Consider the following 22,473-nt stretch of genomic DNA (forward strand, 5'->3'; position numbering starts at 1 on the left):
TTGTAAAATGCACCTCTGTCCCTTTAGAGTCTCTGCTCCGACTCCATCTCCAAAGGGGAGCTGGACTTGACTTTGTCTGTGGGGGGCATTTTGCATGGTGGCCTGATCTGACTGTACCTTCTGAGGAACCCGTCCTGCCCTCCTCACACACGCAACCCCCAGATGCATCCGCCCTCAGGGCCTTTCTCATCAGATGCTTATAGCCTTTATCTGAAACTGAAATATCTGGCTCATTCACTGGTACACTTCACAATCCATTTGGGGAGCTTTGCTTTTTATAAAGTTTTCAAACTAAAAAGCATGGCATCCAATGAGGTGTAGGAGTGAATCATGCTTCTCACTATGTGCGAAGGCTTGTCCAGGGTTCTAGAACCCTTTGAACATCCCAATCTCCAGCAGTGACCAAATTTTCTGAGCTGAATAATAAGACGGAGGATTTTCTTTTCTGACTTCTGGTTTTGTTTATGTGAGAAGGCCTACAAAAATAGACCAATTAAGCCACACTTATTCATTTCCTGATTTGCCTTTATTAAGAAGAATCAGGGGGCTGGCCCGGTGGTGTAGTGGTTAAGTTTGTGCACTCCGCTTCAGTGGCCCGGGGTTCGCCGGTTCGGATCCTGGGCATGGACCTACACACCGCTCAAGCCATGCTGTGGCAGCATCCCACATAGAAGAACTAGGACTTACAACTAGGATATACAACTATGTGCTAGGGCTTTGGGGAGAAACAAAAAGAGGAAGATTGGCAACAGATGTTAGCTCAGAACCAATCTTCTTCACCAAAAAAAAAGCATACCTTTAAAAAAAGAAGAAGAATTAAATTAGAAGAAATGAGGCTAATTCCAGAATGTTCGGGATATGTAAACCACTGAATGTCAGTCCCTCTACAACTCGTTGAATGCATAAGAATAGGATTACCTCTTCTTTCTCCTGACTTTGTATTTAAAAAGAACAAATGAAACTGGTTCTAGTAACTTCCTGAGTTTCCTAATTCAGTGATAATAATGGGAGAATCACATCATGGAGGTGACCTTACAATTAGAAGCCCAGCTTCTGGTGGGGATGAGTGGGTTTCCATGCCCAGGCCTCATCCTATAGTAGAAGAGAGAGTGCCTCCCATGTTGTTCTCAGCGGGGGCCATTGTGTCCCCAAGCTCTAATCTCCTGGTGACAGGAGAGGCTAGGAGACTAACCCACTTCACCCAGCAATTCCAATCAGTGGTGCGTCCCCCAAGGAGAACAGGTTGTAGGATATGTAACATCTCCCGTTTCTCTTCTAGGCAGCCAAGCAGCCGCCAGGGCAGGAGAGAATAAAGACATCTTTAGCTGCCTGCTTTCTGACTGCCAGGCCGAGCTGCCCTCCTGTGACACCGTCCCTGAGAAGCAGAGCCTGGTGCTGGTGTGTCGGCAGGTGCTGCCTCGACTTCTCCAGGGGAAGTTCCCCTCCCCAGTGCAGGAGGAGATAGACGCCACCCTCACTTGGTGTGGGGAGGATACCCGCCCAGATGCCGAAGTCCTTGGGGCCGCCAGCCGGCTGAAGGACATTTTGAGACCCCTGAGAACCTGTGACCCCAGATTTGCCTACCGCTACCCAGACTGCAAGTATAATGATAAGTTCTGAGGGGCTGCAGCCTCGCTGGCCTCCAGGGACAACATCCTTGGCCCTCTCTTCTCTGGTTGGGCTGCTGCAAGGTTGAAAGAAGCAGCTCCATTGTAGACATTAGGAGAACTGCACCTTCATTTCCCAGGGACTGAGGGGTACTCCAGCGACCAGAGGGCAGTCATGTGATACCGCGTGAGTACCCCCGCTGGCCGGGGCGCCATGGAAGACCCAGGGGTGGGCATCAGAAGATCCTGGCATGGACACTCCACCTCTTTGAGCCTCAGTTTCCTCTGTTCTCCACCAGACTCTTGAGTGAGTGAAAGAAGACAAAGATAAGAAGGGCCAGGGACAAGACACATGCTCCCTCTCCCCAGCCCAGGTGGTTACAAAGAGTGTTCCAGAAGCATGCACAGGCAAGGCAAATGAGACAGAGCTGTGGAGGTGAGGACGCTGGTGTAGAGGGAAGGCGAGGCCTCTGGCCAGTAGCACGTTAGAGTTAGACAGGAGGAACCCCTTCCTGTTCCCTGTGCCCCTGCACTAGCCCTCCCGCCACACTCCCCACACTGCCACAAGGTGAGGAGAGTGCTGGCCAAGGGGACGTGTACACAGGACCATGCCCTGCGTGCCTGGGGCCCCACATGCGTGCATGTGAGGCACTTCGTGGTGTGGGAAGGAGCCAGGAGTAAGGAAACGGGGGCGGGCTGGCGGCCAATACATTCATGCAGGTCCTCTGAGAAGCAGGTGTCAAGACAGGATTAAATGACCAAGGATTGTATTAAGGAAGCTGCCTGTGTGGAAGGAAAGGAGGGAGCTGGGAGAACCAGCAGGCCGTGCTGCAAGTCTGAGCCCCAGTGAGGCAGGGAAGGGCCTGTGGGAGCATCTTAGCCTGCCCTCTGGAAGGTTCGGCAAGGCTGTCAGGGTGTCCTTGAGGCAAAGCCAGCGGTCAGAGGAGCCCCGAGCCTCCCAAGAATGGACGGCCCTTATATCCCCGCTGCAGGGAATAGACTGTGGGAAGCGTGGCCTCAGCCAAACCGCAAAGACGGATTTCAAAGCTCAGCGCGGGGCACCTAGCCAGTTCTGCTCCCCGGAGTGGGAGGTCTGTGGGTAGAACATTGTCATTGTAGCCACAGGCGGGAACCCAGGCCAGCTGTCTCCATGCCGCAGCCTCCAGCACAGGCCTCTAAGCAGTCCAAGAATTTTCATTCAAACTTGGCCTCACAGGTCACTAAAAAAATATTTGTTTCAAGGTCAGCCAACAGAACATATTTTATTCAACAATTTGTTAGTTTGTTTTAGACCTTTTAAATATTTAGCCATGGTATGTGGGCCTCCATGTTTATTCTTGCCCCAGGCCCTCAAGCATGAGTGGGGGGCTCTTTGGACTTTGCCCAGCCTCCCTGCCAGTCCTCTATCCCCAGGGACCTCTCAGTCGGCCTCCTCTGTTCTACCTCTGAATCACCACCTATAGGTCAGAATGCCCGGCTTAACAGGCTTCATGCTGCAGATGGGGAAACTGAGGTCCAGGGAGGAAGAATGACTTGCTGGGACAGTTCCAGAACTCCTGCTACCAGTCCATGCTCCTCTTGCCTTCCCCGTCTGTCTCTGACTTTTGCCCTGTCCTACCCAATTCTCGTCCCTTCATTCACATTTAAAGATAGGTCAAGAAAAGTCCTATTTTGTGGGGCAGTAGGTTGCCTTTGGGGGTTGCTTTTGGACTGCTCTAGGCACTACCCCTGGGGCAAACAGGACAGTGAAGATGACAGGCTAAGCTTCTGGAAGGGCAGCTTTGGGCCGCCTGAGAGTCTGTGAGACAGTTGCCTTCCTGGCCTGGCTGAGAGGGTGAGGATTGGTCACCCCCGCAACACCTTGCTTTCAGCCCAGTGAAACTGATCTTAGACTTCTGGCCTTCAAAACTGCAGAGGATAAATTTCCATTATTGTAAGCCACCCACTTCGGAGCAATTTGCTACAGCCGCCACAGGAAACTAACACACACCGGGAACTCCATCGTAATGTCTGCTTCCAGAGGACCAGACCTGCAGTACTCCCCAACTCCAGTCTACTGTGATGGATTCAGAAGCCAGCCCCAATGGAAGGGAGCGTGTTATGCCTCTGTACCCAGTGCTGAGGCTTAGATGGCTCTGTTCCTTCACTTCCTAAGTCCCAAGCATCATTTAAGACCCTGTCTGAGTCCTGCCTTGACCAGAAGCTTTTCCTGACAGCCCAGTCCCCGGCAAGCCCTTTCAGAATCCCATCTCTGTAATCCCAAGGGTATTCCAGAGACATCTGTGTCTTAGCTTCCCATCCAGCTGGGATCACCCTGAGGATGGCGGTGGCATGGGGCCCTTTGTGTTCCCCATAGCAACCAGTACAGGGCTGGGCACAAAGCAGCTGCTCAGAAAATGTTCTTGCTGAGGATAATGACTGTGTACTTTAGCCCTTTTTCCTTGGTGTTTTTCACACACGATGTGCCATAGACTGAATGTTCGTGTCCCCCCAAAATTCATATATTGAAATCCTAACCCTTAACGTGAAGGTATTAGGAAGCGGGGCCTTTGGGAGGTGCTTAGGTCATGAGGGTGGAGCCCTCATGGTTGGAATTAGTGCCCTCATGAAAAAGACTTCACAGAGCTCCCTGGCCCCTTCCACCATGTGAGGACACGGTGAGAAGGCATCGACTCTGAACCAGGAAGTGGGTCCTCACCAGACACCGAATCTGCCGGCGCCTTGATCTTGGATTTGCCAGCCTCCAGAACTGTGAGAAATAAATGTTTGTTGCTTAGAAGCCACTGAGTCTGTGGTATTTTGTTATAGCAGCTGGAACGTACTAAGATGCCGTGCTGACCATTTACAGGACACAGCCACTTCCTTGAAAACAACTCTTTCCCCTCAACAGCCAGGCAACAGGTGAGTCAACACTCAAGAGACTTCAACCAGAACAAAGTCATTGAGGTACATTCTCAGTCCCCTGAAATCTGATTGGAGGTGTTAGAGTATTTTTCTGAGTTTTACCAGCCACTGTCTTTTTGCCTGGCTACAGAATTTGTGGGGCCCAGGGCAAAATGAAAATGTGGGGCTTCCTGTTATTACGAATTGCAAGACAGAGACAACAGAGCATTAAACTAAGTGCAGGCCCCCTGCAACTGTGTGGGTTGCGTGCCCACACAGCCAACCCTGTGTGCCTGAGAATACTAATTCTCCTTAACTTCAGCGGAGAGTGTTCTTGGGGTTTGCTGGGGTCTCACTTGACCTCCACAACCAAGTGGAGTAGGCGTGGGACCAGAGGTGACATATAAAATATTTAACCACCACCGTGGCATGGGGACTGACCTATGAGAAGAGACTCCATCGGCTGCACTTAGCAGGTGGGCATAACCACAGCCCTGCGGGCAAGTCCTACCTTGCAAATGAGGAAACCAGTTTAAATGATTTGCTCAAAGTAACAATTTTTAGGTCTCCTGCTTTCCCAGTCAGTCCTCCCCTGTAGCATCCGACTTCTGCTTATAAGTGATTCCAGGAGCCTGAACATTCCCTCTAGTGTTAGACACTTTCTTGGATTTGTGTTCTTTTTGGAAAGATCTAGAGCTCTGGATTCCGATCTGGTTGCAAATCATGACTCTTCTGGTTACTGTGTAACCTTGGTCAAGTTGCTTGACCTCTCTGAGCCTCACTTTTCTTATCCATAAAATGAGGAGGAACAGATTCACCCTCAAAAGGTTATTGTTCTGTTTGGATAAGACAATGTCACTCAAGAGCCTGGCACGTATGGACATTCTGTATTTGAAGGCAAATGTAGGGAAAGAGCAGAGGGTCTCCTGGCAGAAGGGCTCCTCACACGGCCAAGGTGAGGGCTGCAGCCTCCTGGGAGGGACCCTGATCCCTGCCCCAAGCCTCTACTCCAGCCCAGAGGAACCCCCGGGATGCTGAAGGCTGCTAGGCAGTCTGACTGGGGCCATTTTCCCTCTCGCTATCCAGACTCTGGGTTAATCATGAATGGCAGCTGGGCAGCCACTACACTCGCCTTCCCAGCCCAGCTCTCCTCCAGGCTCGGAAGGGAATCCTCCTCAAACAGGTAATTGAAGTCCGTCCACACTCAGTGTTGAAGAGAAGCGAGGAAGCTCTCTCGGCCTATTGAAAGCTCCAGACTCACTGCCTGTTGGTGGTGATGTGGCTTTTCTGCCCACTGCAGGCCTGTTGCCCACGTATATTGGCACAGCTGGGCTCATGTGCGCATGAGCATACTCTGCTCTGTCCACAGCTCTCTATGGCACTGTTTAAGAATGGTTGTAGGCTGTGTGGGAGGGTCAACACTCAGGCAGGAGGCTCTGAATTTGCAGATATAATGACCCTCCAAAAAGGCAACTTAGAGGAATGGACCAGCAAAGGGGAGCTAGGCAAGCTGTTCAAGTGGCCCACTCATTGGGGTTCTTTGTAGAAGCAGACAAGGAGAGGGAGCACCCTTGTCCTGCTAGGGTGACCAGGGCATGGTCTCAGGCCTGGGCTGTGACTGGAGAGGCAGTGTGACTGTGCAGAGGGAGCAGTGGCTCTGGAAGCAGACACGTCTGCCTTCAGATCTGGCGCCAGCCCCTCTCACAAAAGTCAGTCACCAAAGTTATTTATTATAGCATTGTTTGTAACTGCAAATCCTGGAAATAACCTAAATGCCCACACATGGGAGAGTGGCTGAGTAAACTGCAGTCCATCCACATGATGGAGTGCTATGCAGCTCTGCAAATGAAGGAGGAAGAGCCCTAAGAACTGACACAGAGTGATTTGCAGGATATACTAAATGAGAAAAAAGAGCAAAGCACACAAGGGTATTTATACCAAGTTACCTTTCATGTATGAAAGAAGGGGATAAAAGAAAACATTCATGTATCTGCTCACGTGTGCTGCAAAAAATATATGTATCTTTACATAAATGGGGGATGGCAGTGGGGTTGCAGGGATAAGGAAGGAGGGAAACTTGCGTGAGTATGCCTTCTTGTGTAAATCTGACTCTCAGAACCATGGGAATGTCTCCCATAACCCGCAAATAAATAAATAAGATCCACCAGGATGTGGGTTGAACTAAGTGAAATGCAAACAATAGCAAATGGACCCAACTGCGTTACAAATGAATGAGTACACTGAAGAGCTAATGTAAGTGGCTTGGAAAGAGAGCATTTGACTACCCAGTATGAGGCTAAAGACAAAAAGAACTGCACACACACTTTAAAATGATTAAGTTTATATTTTGTGAATTTCATCTCAACTCAAAAAGAGGGAGGAAAAAAGAACCATACACAATAATTGTGCTCTAGTTAGTAAATATTTTCCCCTGGGGAACTGGGTTAGCAATCCCAAAACTACTTTAAGTGTTGAGCAAGTAAGTAAATATATTGTGGATAATGAGAGATGAGCTTCTCACTGTTGGAGAAAGGAGTTACAAGTAAGGAAAGATGGAAGGCAAAATTGAACCCTGTGATGTTAGACTGGAAGGTATCACTACAAACTCAGGATTTTTGACATATATACACAAACGAATAGGTATAGAAACAGATAAAGACGCGAGTGTAAAGAAATCTATTTCCTAGCTCTGTCTCTGAGAGGGCCTATAAGCAGTGACACCCCAGTACCTAGTGCTCAGGTCTTGGTTTCTCTAGTAAAGGAAACCAGAGCTCTTGGGAGAAATGGTTGATTCCAAGAGTAGAACAGGGAAAGTACAAGATGAGCCTGGAATAATCTTGTGTTGCCAGAAAGGAAGGAAGTGCTCAAAAAATTGGGGGCATGTCAAAAGGACATGGGAGCCAACTTGAAGTGGCTCCCAATAGCCAAATCTGGGACAATTTGATCTACAAAATAAGTAATGATGGTAATGGATCGTAACTCATAGAATAAAGGAAATTATCACAAGACCTTACTGATATAAATAAATAACTGAGTAAGTAAATAAATGGAGGAGGCAAGAGCTCCTCCTTACAGTACAATTCCAATTAGTAAATGTAGAAGGAATGAGGGGAGTGGGAAATCACCACCTGGCAAACAGCGCAGTAAATGATTGTTGCAGGCGAGAATCATCAGTGGGGGCTAGAACTAGTAGATGAAAGTGTCAGAAACAAGATGTTTGCATAGAGTCTCAAAGTTATCTCGCCACAACATACTCATTAACTTCAAAGGGAAAATAGTAACTTTATGGTGAAGAAATCTAGCAAACATAACCTTAACCATGTGATCAAAGTCACTGATGAGTGATAAATCACACAGACATCGTGTACCCCCTGATATGATGCACCAGGAAGGGCACAGCATCACCTCTGTGGTATTCTTGCCCCAAATGCAAAACTTCAATCAAATCATGAAATAACATCAGGCAAATTGAGGGACATCCTACAACCGGCCATGAAAGACAAAGAAAGACTAAGGATTATCACAGATTGGTCGAGACTAAGGAGACATGAGAACTACATGCGATGTGGGATCCTCGCTTGGATCCTGGACCAAACAAAGGACATCAGTAGTGTCAATACCCACCAGCCCAAACTCACCAGAAACACATCTATAGCTGAACAAGTTGAGTTTATCGCTTATCGCAACAAGAGAGAAGGCACACCATGGAGCAACATGAGGTGTCTCAGTAAGAGGGAGTTAGAAATGACTTAGAGGATTGAGGCTCCTTAGGTAATTTGGGGGAGGGCTCAAAGAAGTGGGGCTTTGCTCTGGATTGGATGCTGTCAGGAAGTAGAGGTAAATCCATGACTGCACATCTCAGTAAATCTTATCTATAGGGCAGGAGGGGTGAAGCAGGCTAACGTGGTAGTTAGGAAAGCAGCAGTCACTTTAGTAGCCAGGATAGGGGCATATTCGGTCATTGTTGTTTAAACAATGTTTATCTTGGTGGTGGCATTCAGATATGTGTACAGAGTGGCTTTGTTTTGTCTTGATTCATCACAGTCACAGAGTGGCCTTGTTTGATGTTAGTGATCTGAGAAATTGTTTATGTTCAAGGAGAACACAAAGGCCCAGCTGTGAGGGCCAGGCCAGCTCTGAGCCACACCAAGGAGAAGGCCAACAACACCCGGCTGGTTCCCAGCGACCGTCGGCCACTTTGCCCTTTCTCAGTGAGACAAGTGGTGAAATTCCAATAAAATCTATTAGATTGGTACCTAGAATTTTATCAATGTTAATTTCTTAGTTTCAGTAATTGTACTATGGTCATATAAGATGTTAACATGAGGGGAAGTTGGATGCAGGAATTCTGTATAGTATTTTGGAAATTTTTGGTAAGTCTAAAATTATTCTAAAATAAAAAGTTAAAAAAGCAACTCTGTGCATGAAGTAGAAATTGGTTCGGCGCCAGAAGCTGGCTTGCATACTGGGGCTGTGCTATAGAAAACAAAAGATGTATCTCAAAACATGAAAGCATTAACTGTGTGACAAGACGGTCCCAATGACAAGAAACAGGTGGGAACTGAATTAGATTAGAAGACAGATTCAGGTCTCCCATTTGGGGCTTGCTCCAGGGTGATGCTCGTTGAGTAGAAGCACCACTACACCATTTTCGTTGTTACCGTTCTTCCTCTCCTTCTCTCTTATTCAATTTGCCCAAGTGAATGTGCCCGTGCTAGAACCAGGGATGCCCCCACCACCCTGGAAGGCAGTGGAGACCTGGGAGTTCACACGCTCACTTCTGATTCCTTCCCTTCTACTCACAGACCACGGTGCCTTGTGTAGAGAGGGCATCTAGCACGAGTTGAAATCCCCCTCCACAAGCCCCCAACCCCCACCATTTAGCTGAATCCATCTTTCTGCCTCATGTCCCTACCTGAAGCTTCTCTCTGAAGAATCATCCTTTAGGGGGAATTGTGCCAAAAGTGAGTTAATATTCCCCTTGTCAAAGTAACACGTTTTCATATTTTATTTCTTTAATGATTGCACCCAAGGCAGGCAAAAGTTCAGGAAAAGACACAAGTCATGGAAACTTGGTGAGAATATAATCCTATTGAAAAGCAATTTGGCAAAGTTCATCAAGAGCCTCAAAAAGGATTGCACACTCTACCCAATAATTCCACTTCTGGGACGCTATCCAAAGGAAGTAATCAAGGATGCAGAGAGATTTATGCACAGACTGACTGTTAAAAATCACCGATTGAACACTTGTAACTCCTACTAAAATGAGAGTAAGTGGAATTTTTAATAGCTATAAACTACCACACAGAAGGAAATGAGAGAGGAGAAAAACAGAAACAAAATTTTGAAAGCTAGAAAGCAAATAACTTAGCAAGACCAAAAGAACTGAATCCTAAGCTGGCAGCAAAGAATGCTGAGAACCATCCTAATTTACACCACAAAATCTCTCAAAAGGTTGAGGAATCGGTGGCACTAGATCCCTGAGGAAGTAGGGCAGGAGGCTGAAAGAAGGATGAGTCTTAAAAGGGCCTTTGAAGAAGCAATTGGATCGCGGATATGCCCTCCCCACTTCACTGCCAGGTAACGGCCCGGCTATAGCTCTCCAAGACCCAACAAAAGACGGGAGTTTCTTTCCCTGGAGAGAGTCAGTTCAAGGCTCTTCAGGGCAGCACAGAGATTAGGACAGCAGGTCACACCGAAAACTGGGCGATCAAGGGTGAAGGGGAGCAGAATATTCCATCCCAAAATGTGCCACTTTGGCATGTGGATTATTTTGAGTTGAAGGCAATCAAGATCCAGAAGACTCAGCAAAAACTTTTACCTCTCCTTTAACTACCTAAAAGAATTTAGATAGGAGGCCTGGCTCAGAGAGAGAGCTTTAGCAGAGGTAATTTATCTGAATGACCTATCTGTACGGCAGGGCAAAAATCTGATTACCCAACATCCATCCTTCTTATCGTCCTGTGAATTACCCTCCTCCCCTTTGAAGGCCCAGGTCCCTATCCCATTCCTTAGCTCAGGAGGGCATATAAGCCTCAATTGCCTGACTGCCTCTGGCTCTTATATTTTTATGGGGCTCCTGTACACATGAAATTAAATTTATTTTTCTCCTGTTAATCTGTCTTACATCAATTTAATTATTAGACCAGCCAAAGAACCTGGAAGAGAAGAAGGGAAAATTTTTCTGCCCCTACAGGGGCATGTGTGCACAGTGACCGCCAGCTCTCTGTCCCTCCCACCCCCCCACCCCCACACTGGCAGCCTGGCCTTCCCCTCAAGGCAGCAGAACTGATGAATGAGCCTCCAGGGAAAAGACCAAAAGATCCCAACATCAGAAGCCCCTCAAGCACCCCACACAGCCAGGTCCCTACAGTGAAAGTTGCAGCTGACAAACCCCACTGGCTGTCCAGAGCACCCAGTCACTTTTTCGGTGTCCCACTCCTTTTCTTTTCTACTTTTTTTCCTAATGTTATTTTGGAATAATTTCAGACTTTCAGAAAAATTGAAAGGAAAGTACAAATAACTCCCATGTAACCTGTATCTGTATTCCCAATTGTTTCCTTTTTCCTCATGTTTGCTCTATCATTATCTCTCTCTTCATCTCTCTCTCTCTCTCCCTCCCTCTCTCTTCTCCTCTGTCTCTTTCTCTTTCTCTCTCCACTTCCTCTGCCGCTTTCTTTCAGAGCCATTGTAAAGGAAGTCGCTTATGTGCCTCTAAATACTTTAAAGTTTATATCCTAAAAATAAAATAAAGGCTTACATAACCACAGTACAATTCTCAAAATCAGGAGATTAACTCTGATACAACACTGTAACTACAGCTCTTGTTCAAATTTTGCCAATTTCTCCAATAACGTCCTTCAGAGAAATCTTTTTTTGGCCCAGGATCCAATGCAGGATCATATATTGCATTTAGTTGTCACGTCTCTCTAGTCTTCCTTTAACGTGGAACGGTTCCTCAGCTTCCGTGTGTGTGTGTGTGTGTGTGTGTGTGTTTCATCACTTTGACATCCTTGAAGAGGAAAGACTGGTTATTTTGTAGAATTTCCTTCAATTTGGGTTGGTCTGTTCCCTCATGATTCAATTTAGGTTTTTCATTTTTGGTAGGAATGCCTCAGAAGTGATGCTGTGCTCTCTTCATTGCATCCTATCAGAAGACACATGACGTCAGTTTGTCCCATTATTGGTGATGTTCGCTTGGTTAAGGTGAGGTCTGGCAGGTTTCTCCACTGTAAATTTAATATGCAATTGGAGAGAAAATACTTTGAGACCATGTAAGTATCCTCTTTTTGTCAAACTTCTACCTACTCATTTCAGCATCCATCGATAATTCTTGCCTGAATGAATTATTACTATGATAGTTGCCAAGTGGAAATTTTTTATTTCTATTATTTCTTTTACATATATTAGTTGGCGTTCTATTGTAAAAAAAAAAAAAAGACAAAAAAAAACAACCTTTTCTTCCCTTCTACTTACTTATTAATACATTTACATAAATACGGACTTGTGGATTCTTATTTCATTCAATGGGTTATAGTTTATTATTATCATTTATTTTGATGCTCCAAATTTTCCCAGGTTTGGCAAGTGGAAAAATTCCCAGGAAGTAGAGCAAAAACTCAGACTAAAAGTGAGAGAAAAAAAATTAATTACAGAATTACTCCAAAGGTCCAATATTCAATAATAGGAGTTCCCAAAAAATCACACAAACATAGACAGACACAGATGCACGCACCACAGACACCACACAGTGACATAGGCATACACACAAAGACACATATAGACATACAGACACACATACTCAAACACATACAGACATTGAGACACACACACAGAAACACACAGATACACAAACAGAAACACACCCAGATATACAGACACATACACACAGAGGAAGAAATCATCAAGAAAACTAAATTTCCCAGAATAAAAGGCCATTAGTGTTTACATTGGAAGGACTTTTGGAATGCCCATTACAATGAGTGAATGTTCAGAGCCCTAGAAACAAAGAAAAGACCTTACAAATTTCCAGAGGTTGAGGGGCAGGGCAGATGGTCACATACAAAGGATCAGGGGTCAGAACAGCCTCATACTTCTCAACACTAGAAGCCAGAAGACAATGACTTCAAAATTCTGAAAGAAAATTATTTCTCACCTTCAATTCTCTACCCAAATAAACAATCAATCAATCCTGTATCTACTCGAACTATCAATTTCAGCCATCCAAGCTCTCGAAAGTTTTCATTTTCAAGCACTCTGTCTTAGGAAGCTATTGGAGGATGTATTCTGCCCAAAAGGTACAGTAGACCAAGATAAAGGAGAACTGAGATATAGGAAACAAGGGATCCAGGGTGGGAGAAAGGGGAAATGGGTCCTTGGATGATGGCCAAGAGTGGTCCCAGGAGACAGCTACACACCAGGCATGGGGCCACCCAGTCCACAGGGAGACAGGTCAGAAGGCTTCAAGAGTCACTCCTTCAGGAAGATGCAACTCATACAAACCTGATGCATTTGAATGTTTTGAGAGAAGATTTAGACCAACGGTGAAAAATTTGGATTTGAATTAACAATAAATATACAGAAAACCAAGCAAAGGAATTAACAACACAATTAAGAACTTCTGAGAAAACAAAACGTTATGCAGGAAAAGAAAAGTGGGCATTGTACGCTACATGGCTCAGCCTTGAATGGCATTTAATCTAAACACTGTAATCTAAACACTGTTTAAGTAACAGATTAGGCCCAAGATGGAGTCCCTCATGCTAAGGCGCATGTCAGCAAAACAAAACTTAACTAAATTTCTATGCTCAGCTCTCCCAAAAAAGGAAGGCCTAGATCAATCAATCACCACTTGCCTGCTCAGCACAAGATACCTGACCCGGCTCCAAGACTTCCCTTTGTGCCCTATAAGGAAAGTAACCCTGCTTTAACCAACCAGCAAATGCCCAGTGTAACTTCCTTGTTCCTGCTCACTTTGGTCCGTAAAAATCTCTCACTTGTATAGCTCTTCAGAGCTCCTTTCTATCTGCTAGATTGGATGCTGCCTGATCCACGAATCATTGAATAAAAGCCTACTAGATCAGTACATGTCTGTGTAAAATTTTCTTTTAACAACACTAAATATTGATTTATTCAGAATAACGACATATCTATATTGGGAGTATGGAAACAGCGTGCACGAGAAGAGGGGGCCAGAGAGAAGAAAAATAAAGCAAAACAAATCTTCATCTTCCACAGTAGCGATTCAATAAATAAAGTCTACGACAGAAAAATCAAGAAGTCTCCATTCAAAACTGTTATTTAGAGAAGTGGTGGTAAGGAGGTGAAAGAATTAGCTAAAAGATATTGTCGCCTCTGTGGCGAGGCAAATGGAGGGGAAGAGGTGGGGCAGCTGGCTTTTGTAACAAACCCTACAGTGCTATGTGACTCTCCAAGCTATATATATCTATAATTTTGCCAAAAACATTTTTACATGCAACCCTGAAACATTTTAAATATAAGAAACAGAAGATTTATGCATTGAAATTATAATCACACTATTATTTTAAATAGCAGAGGGTTGTATATCATTTAAATTCCCAAGAATGGAAAAATGGCTGAGTAATTTGGGCTGCACCCATGCAATTTTACATGCAACTAAATTAAAATAATGTTCACAGAGAAGTTATAATGCCATGAGAAGATGCCTATGGCCCAATGCTAAGTGAAACCAACAGGTCACAGAATGTTCTATATGTGTTGAGTTTTTTCTGTTTCGCTTTTCATTTTTGTTTTTTTCTTTTAATAAATAAAGTTTTGCATAGAAATAAGACTAGAAGTAAAGATACCAGAATATTAACAGTGGTTGGACTTTGATAATGGGGCTTTGGATTCCTTAAAAATCAGTTTTCCTTTTCTGTATTTAAGAAACATTCTTTTGGAACTTTAAAAATATTTTTAATGATAGTATTAAACATGTGTTCATCATAGAAAAATTGAAAATATTAACATGGACTAAGAAGAAAATAAAAGTCATCCAAAGATATTGCTTTTATTATGAAGAAATGCAGACATTTTTAAAGCGAGAGGATTTCTCCCTTGTGCCTGCCCAGCGGCCTGGGAACAGTCACGCCCCAGACAGTCTAGCTGGCCAACTGGGACTTGACCAAGGCTTCTGAGTCTTGGCCTTGACTTTGAAACAGATTCATCTGAGGCACCAAGATCACTATTTTTTTTAAACTTAGTTAAAACCCTACTGAAAAAATAATCTGAACCAGTTTTGATGTTTATTTTCAAGTTGAGTCCCAGGAACTAAAAACAAACCAGCCCAAAGTTTCAGAAGAATTTCAGAAACTGGGTGACTAACAATGAAAGCTGGAAACAGTAATTCTCACATTTATCATTCCTTTTGTTGTGCTTGCTTCAGTCTCTAGGCTGCATTCTCTTGGTTTCCATTTGAGTTGTGGCCGGCTCCTTAGTCATGAGTTGTATGAGGAATCATAGTTTATATTGCCTTCGTGGACTCATAGAAAAGGAGGCTAATACTTAGACATAAATAATTTTTGTCTAAGTTGCATGTGCATAATTTTGAGTTGTTATTAGTGCCATCGAGTCGATTCTGACTCCTAGCCACCCTGTGTAGAGCAGAGCGGACCTCTGTCTTCTCGCGCCATCCTCTCACCTTCCGGCACTGTATCAGACAATGCTCACTACTATTCACAGGGTTTTCATGGCCAATTTTTCAGAAGTGGGTGGCCAGGTCCTTCTTCCTAGTCTGCCTTAGTCTGGAAGCTCCACTGAAACGTGTCCACCATGGGTGACTCTGCTGGTATTTGAAATACCAGTGGCATAGCAACACAGCAACATGCAGCCACCACAGTATGACAACCGACAGACGGAAGTGAACCTCACCGGAAATGAACTCAGGTCATGGCGGTGACATCGCCGAATCTTAATCACTAGACAACCAGGGCTGGCTCATTTCTTTTTAACTTTATTGGGGTCATATTGGCTTTTAACATTGTATAAACTTCAGGTATCCATTATTATATTTCAACTTCTGTACAGACTGCATCGTGTTCACCACCAATAGTCTAGTTTTTATCCATCACCATACATGTGTGTCCCTTTACTCCTTTTGCCCTCCCCCCACCCCCTATTCCTCTGGTAACCATGATTCTGTTCTCCTTATCTACATGTTTCTTTGTTTATCCTCCACATATGAGTGAAAACATATAATATTTGTCTTTCTCCGTCTGACATTTCATTTAGCATAACACCCTCAAGGTCCATCCATGCTGTCACAAATGGCATGATTTTGTCTTTTTTTATGGCTGAGTAGTATTTCATTGTATGAATATTTACCACATCTTCTTTATCTATTCATTGGCGATGGGCACTTGTGTTGCTTCCACGTCTTGACTATTGTGAATAATGCTGCAGTGAACATAGGGGTACAGAAATTCTTCTTGTGTTGTTCATTTCAAGTTCTTTGGATAAATATCCAGTAGTGGAATACTTGGATCATATGGTATTTCTACTTTTAGTTTTTTGAGCAATCTCCACACTGTTTTCCACAGTGGCTGCATCAGTTTGCATTCCCACCAGCAGTGTGTGAGGGTTCCCTTTTCTCCACATCCTCTTCAACACTTGTTATTTCCTGTCTTGTTAATTATAGCTAGGCTGACGGGAGTGAGGTGATATTTCATTGTAGTTTTGATTTGCACTTTCCTAATAATTAGTGATGTTGAACATCTTTTCATGTGAGGGCTGGCTAATTTTTGGCTACTGTTATATTAAAAGTAATTGTCTACCCAAGTGTCTGTAATAGAGCTTTTCGTGGATAGATACATGAAAACTACATGGTGAATGCACAAAATGAAAGAGGAGGGTGGGATGGAGGAAGAGAGACAGAGAAATCCAGCTTGCTGCCAACGCTGTTAGGACGTGCAGGAGGAAAGAAACGGAAGCAAGGGCAACTCTAGGCTGAGTGAAAGAGGACAAACGCTCTCCACTCATTGAGAATGCAGCTCAGTGTAGACAGAAGCAGCAACTAACACAATAATGTTGGTGGGAGCTAGGAATGTGGAGCGAGGGAGGAAGGGCGAGGGGAGAAGGATCGGGAAGCATGTGCACAATAATTTCCTCCTCATCTGTGGTTAGAAAGTCAGAGAGCCAGCCCTCTGAGAATAGGAGGAAATCGCGCCCAGCACAGACCTCGGCTGCGGCTCCGGGAGGCGCTTCGGCTCTTCGGGAAAGCAGTCTTGGCCTCCAACGACTATTTCTTCACCTTCTTTTAAGTCGCCATTTTTCTTCCTGTTTGGCAGCAAATCTGTGGGATTAGTGCCCACTCTGTCGCACTCTGGAAAGTGTCTCAACTGGCTTTGTGATGCTCCTGAAGCAGCTTCCAAAAGGTTAAGAGGCTGAATGGGACTGGCAAAAGCTTGAGTAATTTTTACAAAGTTATGTCTTCCCAGAAGGACTATACAATGACCGTTTCTGGCGGCTGAGAGCCCCTGGCCTGGTAGAGCCCATCCCCGCCCCAAGATCAAGTCAAGCCTCCCTGCTTGGGTCGACTCCGCACAGGAGCCTGGGGGAAGCGGCCCAGAACACTGGCTCCATTCACGGGCCGCGTCGCAGCTGCCTGCCCGCCCTCTGCAGAGAACACGCCTACATGGCACTTCAGCTAGACTCCTTTTGTGCTTTGCTGGGTTTATCGATGACTTCATTTCCCACTTCCCATCCCTGTTCTTTCTTTTCTTCTTCTTCTTTTAATTGAGGTATAACTTAAGATACCAAAATGGGCTGGCGTGGTGGTGCAGCGGTTAAGTTTGCGCGTTCTGCTTTGGAGGCCCTGGGTTCGCCGGTTCGGATCCTGGGTGTGAAAATGGCACTGCTTGGCACACCGTGCTATGGTAGGCGTCCCACATATAAAGCAGAGGAAGATGGGCACGGATGTTAGCTCAGGGCTAATCTTCCTCAAAAAAAAAAAAAACAAAACAAAACAAGGCACACATCTTCCATGTACAGCTTGAATTTTCAGATATATGCGCCCAGGTGAGCACCATCAAGATACAGAATGTTTCCAATCCCCGAAAACTGTCCTGCATGCAACTTCCCCTTCACTATTGCGCTCACTCCCACCCTCAACGAAGGTAACCATCATTCTGGATTCTCTCACCGTAGATTCGTTTTGTCTGCTCTCGAACTTCACATAAAAGGAATCACACAGTGTATACTGTTTTGCATCCGGCTTCTTTCACTCAACATGTTTTTGAGGTTTATCCATGTTGTGTGTATCTGTACTTCATTCCTTTTTCGTGCCCAGTAGAATTCCATTGTGTGGAGCTATCAAGTATTGTTTATCCATTCATCTGTTGAGGGACATTTGGGTTGTTGCCAGTTTGAAGTTATTATAAATAAAACTGTCATTAATGTTTTTGTACGTCTTCATGTGACATACGTACACTCCTGTTTTACTGAAGATCCATTTTTCCTGGGGAAGACCAAGGCAGTTGAGTCTGGGTCGGAAGTCTTCATGGAGAGTAACAGGACGTTGGAGGGATGGTCTCATCTCCAAAGGCCCAGCTCGCAGATAGATTTAGAGCATCACAGAAGCTGCTCCAATTTTGCCCAATCAAGGAAGCCATCCATTGCTTCTAATAGTCCAAAGATAGCTGTGTCTGATGACAATGAAACGCAATAGCAATGGGAGCCATGACTGGACTGAAGTCTTTATTTTTAATTAAAATTTGGTGCTTGGCTGAGTTTCGTCAGACTCTGGCCTGACAAATCTAATGTAAATGACTTGGACACCATCTGTGGGGTTTGAAGCAACCTCTTCATGGATGACCCTGTCTTATCCATTCATCCCTTAACTGTCCTACGGCACTCAACAGCGGTTGTTAGTAATGGGTTTAAAATAAAGACTACTGATTCCACCCCATGCCATGGAGACCAAGGGCACTGATCCGGTCTCCTTTGCAAAGTCAATGATGCTAAAGAGGGTTCTCTGTCATTGCAGTGATGCCTGGGTATTTGCCCTGCCCCCATTTCCAGCCCCTAAGAGAAACTCCACCCCATCTCCCATAGCAGATTTGTTGAGTGTATACCGTGTGCCAGAAACCATTCTGACTTTTGTCTACTTGTTTGTTTTTGGCTGGCATTTACTTCTCACATAAGCCCTGGGAGGTAAGTATTATATTATTCTTTTCACGGGTGAGGAAACCATGGCTTAGAGAAGTTAAGTCTCTTAGCTCAGGCTGCAATAGCAAAGTATCACAGACTGGGCGGCTTAAACAACAGAAATTTATTTCTCACTGTTCTGGAAGCTGGAAGTCGGAGATCGGGGTGCTAGTATGGTCGGGTTCTGGTAAGAGCTCTCTTCCTGGCTTGCAAACAGTCACTTTCCGGCTGTGTCCATGTGTGGCAGGGAGAGGGAGAAAGCCCTCTGGTGCCTCTCCTTATAAGGGAACTAATGCCATCATGGGGGCCTTGTCCTCATGACATCATCTAAATCTAATTACCTCCCAAATACCCCACCTCCAAGTAACATCACATTAGGGGTTGGGGCTTTAACATATGAATTTGGAGGACGGGAGTGGACACAATTCTGTGCATGGTAGTAGCTTGCCCATGGACACACACTAGTAAGCCATGGACCTGGGATTTGAGCCTAGGCCTGACTCTAGAGTCCATGCACTTAACCACCATGCTGCACTGCTTTGATGACATTAGGACCTTTGCTCACACTCATGTCCCACCACCGACCTCAGGATGGACTCCAGTCGGGCAGATCCTGTGTGTCAGCTACAAGGTCAGATTGCAGGGGCAATGACCACCAGCCTGACTGTCCCACCTGACTCCAAGCCCAATCCCACATCTGCATTTGCTCTTTCCCCTAGTTGGGATTCCCTAGGCCTAACTATCCTTCAAAATCCATCTGAAGCTTCCCTTCCTACAGGCCTTCCCTGTTGACATCACCCCACAGTAGTCTCTCTCTTATTAGGCACCTCTTATATTTATTATCCAGATTATACAATCTGCCCCGTGTTTACTATCTTCTTCATTGCCTCTAAAGAACATTTTGCTATGTCATATATGACTGTCATTACTTATTCCTTCATTTCTCTAAAGACTGGATCCCATAACCACGTGAGATACGTAAATCATAGTAACTTTACTATAGTAAAGTTTACTTTACTTTGGTATGTTAGATACCAAAATGAATGATATAGATTATAAGTGCAGAGATGGTAATTCATTCATTCATTCAACAAACCAACGTTTATTAAGTACTTATGATGTGCCAGTGACCAGAACATGTGCTTTGTGTGGGTTGGATTTAATTGTATTTTAACAGACATTTGTTGAGTAAGTGCCAAGCACCAGGAATTCAAAGATGAATATGAGAGAAGGAAGTTCCAAGTTGACAGAATAGAAAGATGAGAGTTGTGAAGGGACTGAGGGGAAAATGATGCAAGAAGTGTGGAAGGAGCATAGCCTGCCAACAGCTTTGACGACACACTGGTATGCTAAAATTCTATCCTTAAAGCCATGGGAAATGTAAGTAGGGTTGAAAAGAGGGATAATATAACAAATTTGGAATTTTAGGAAGAGGTGAGTGGTGGTATTATGTATGAAGGGTGTTAGAGTGAGGCAGAGAAATCTCCATTCCGAGTAAGAGAAAGGGAAGATCTGAACTATTGATTTAATGAGAATGCAGGAGCGGGGAGAAGTACCAGAGTGCTCAGTTGAGATCCTTGATTAGAATTAGGGGTAGATAATAAAAGATTACTGTTCATGTAAGGAGATTGGCAGCTTGAAAGAGGCTAACAACTTGGATCCCTACCTCACACCTTAGATAAACACCCTGGTGGATTATAAAACTAAATGTGGACAAAACTTTGAAGGCTTTAGAATAGAATATAGGAGAGTATCTTCATGACATGAGACCAAGGAGAGTTTTCTGAAACAAGACGCAAAAAGCGGTAACAATAGATCAAAAGATTGATCCATTTGGTTACATTAAAATTAAGTTACATTAAAATTGGTTACATTAAAATTTATCAAAAGACTCCATAAAGAGACAAGCCACAGAGTGGGAGAAGATATTTGCAACACATTCGTTGACAAAAGACTCACATTCAGACTATATAAAGAACACCTACATACAAATGTGGGAGGAAAACATGGCTTAATATAAAAATGGGCAAAACACTGAAAGAGACATTTCAAAAAAGAAATCTAAGTAGCCAATAACCATGTGAAAAACTGTTCAACCTCATTGTTAAAGAGGGAATACAAATGAATACCATGATGATACGCCACTATACACATACCATATTGGTAAACATTTAAAAGTCTGATAATACCAAATGTTCAGGAGGAGGTGCAGCAAAAGTAACTCATAACTGATGATGAATATGCAAACTGGTACTATTACCTCTTTGGAAAATGGTTTAGTATATTCTTTTTTTTTTATCACACTGTGAGAGGCTTAACATTTGACTTTTTTTTTTTTTTTGAGGAAGATTGGCCCTGAACTAACATCTGTTGCCAATCTTCCTCCTTTTCTTCTTTTTTCTCCCCAAAGCCCCAGTAGATAGTTGTATATCCTAGTTGCAAGTCTTTCTAGTTCTTCTGTGTGGGATGCCACCACAGCATGGCTTGATGAGCAGTCCTAGGTCTGCGTCCAGGATCCAAACGGCAAACCCCGGGCTACAGAAGCAGAGCGCATGAACCTAACCACTATGCCACCGGGCTGGCCCCTAGCATATTCTGATAAAGGTGAAGATTATCTACCCTATGACCCACTAGTTCTACTCTTGAGTATATACTAGAGAAACTCATGCATACATTCACCTCAATTCATGACAAGTTCCTCATGGTTTCCGTCTTTGTGTTTTTGCTCTATGCTTTGAAGTATTTCTTCCATTTGAGTTTGCAGGCTGCAAAGTTATGTCTCAATAATGACTATCCCTTTCTTCTAATCAGCTACTGAATTGAGCAGCTGGGAAGTCACACTGACTCAGAACTTGTCCTGTGTGGTTATCTTGAACAATTTTGGTTGGACATGTGTTATCCTTGCTCTGATTGATCTGTCTCCAGTTTCTAGGATCCCTTAAATGAGTTAGCTCTACTTGAGGCTGAGGTCCAATTGTTAAAGTACAGGGGAAGTAGGCCCCAAAGTGGTGGAAGACAAAGTGGTCTCACCCCTCAGGAACTCCCCTAGCAACAGGCAGGCTACCAGTATCCTGCTGACACCCCAGGAGAAAACCTTCCTGCTCCCAGGTCTACTCACACCTCCCTAGACTCGGGCATGGAGAGGACACAGTCCACTCTTTTAGCTCCCTTTCGTCTCTTGGAAGTCTAGACAATCAAACCCACCTGAGGGAATCCAATGTCGGTGCCCCTCCCCCTCACACCTTGTGATCCATGCCTTGGTGGCCTGAGCAACCTCATTCTAATCCCCTCCCTGGGGCTCTCCCCTCTGGTTTCTGAGGCTTGACCACCCCACTTAGGAGAAAGCTCCACCCAAGTTCTCCTTGCTAGGACTCTCATGAGGGTCATAGCCTCACTTACCCTCAACTATCAGTTCCAGAAGCTGACCAGATTTGGGTTGCTACCCATATCCAGTTTGTCATCTTTACAGAATTCTAACTTCAATGTATTTTTCAAAAGGAGCAAAATCCTTATACCAAAACCTACTCAAAGATAGCAAAAGAAAAAAAAGAAATTTAAAAAAGAAAACTGTAAACCAATCTCACTAATACCTAGAGATGCAAAAATACCAAATGAAATATTTTCAGTTCAATTCAGTGGCATATAAGAAAAATGTTACACCTACTTCATTGCTAATTGCAAGGTCTCTATTCAAAAGCATAGGCCTCTCTGGTCTCTCCCAGGACTGCTGAAAGATTAGGTCATGAGGTCATGTTCTTAATATTAAGAGATTTTTACCCCCATCGGACTGTGTGAGTAGACTTTTTCTCTTTATGGTTTT

At 44.5% G+C, this 22,473-nt stretch overlaps 1 protein-coding gene across 2 annotated transcripts in view; it reads left to right on the plus strand.

Moving 5' to 3' along the window:
• Positions 1–4,386, plus strand: part of DIPK2B (divergent protein kinase domain 2B) — a 47,024-nt gene extending 42,638 nt beyond the window's left edge. For both annotated transcript variants that reach the window (XM_070502156.1, XM_014835311.3), the window contains one exon: positions 1,280–4,386. In XM_070502156.1, the coding sequence (XP_070358257.1) occupies positions 1,280–1,620 (341 nt within the window). In that variant the 3' untranslated portion in view covers positions 1,621–4,386. The remainder of the gene's footprint in view (positions 1–1,279) is intronic.
• The last annotated feature ends 18,087 nt before the right edge of the window (positions 4,387–22,473 follow it).

The sequence above is a fragment of the Equus asinus genome, chromosome X (genome assembly GCF_041296235.1).
Source record: "Equus asinus isolate D_3611 breed Donkey chromosome X, EquAss-T2T_v2, whole genome shotgun sequence".
NCBI classification, from domain to species: Eukaryota; Metazoa; Chordata; class Mammalia; order Perissodactyla; family Equidae; genus Equus; species Equus asinus.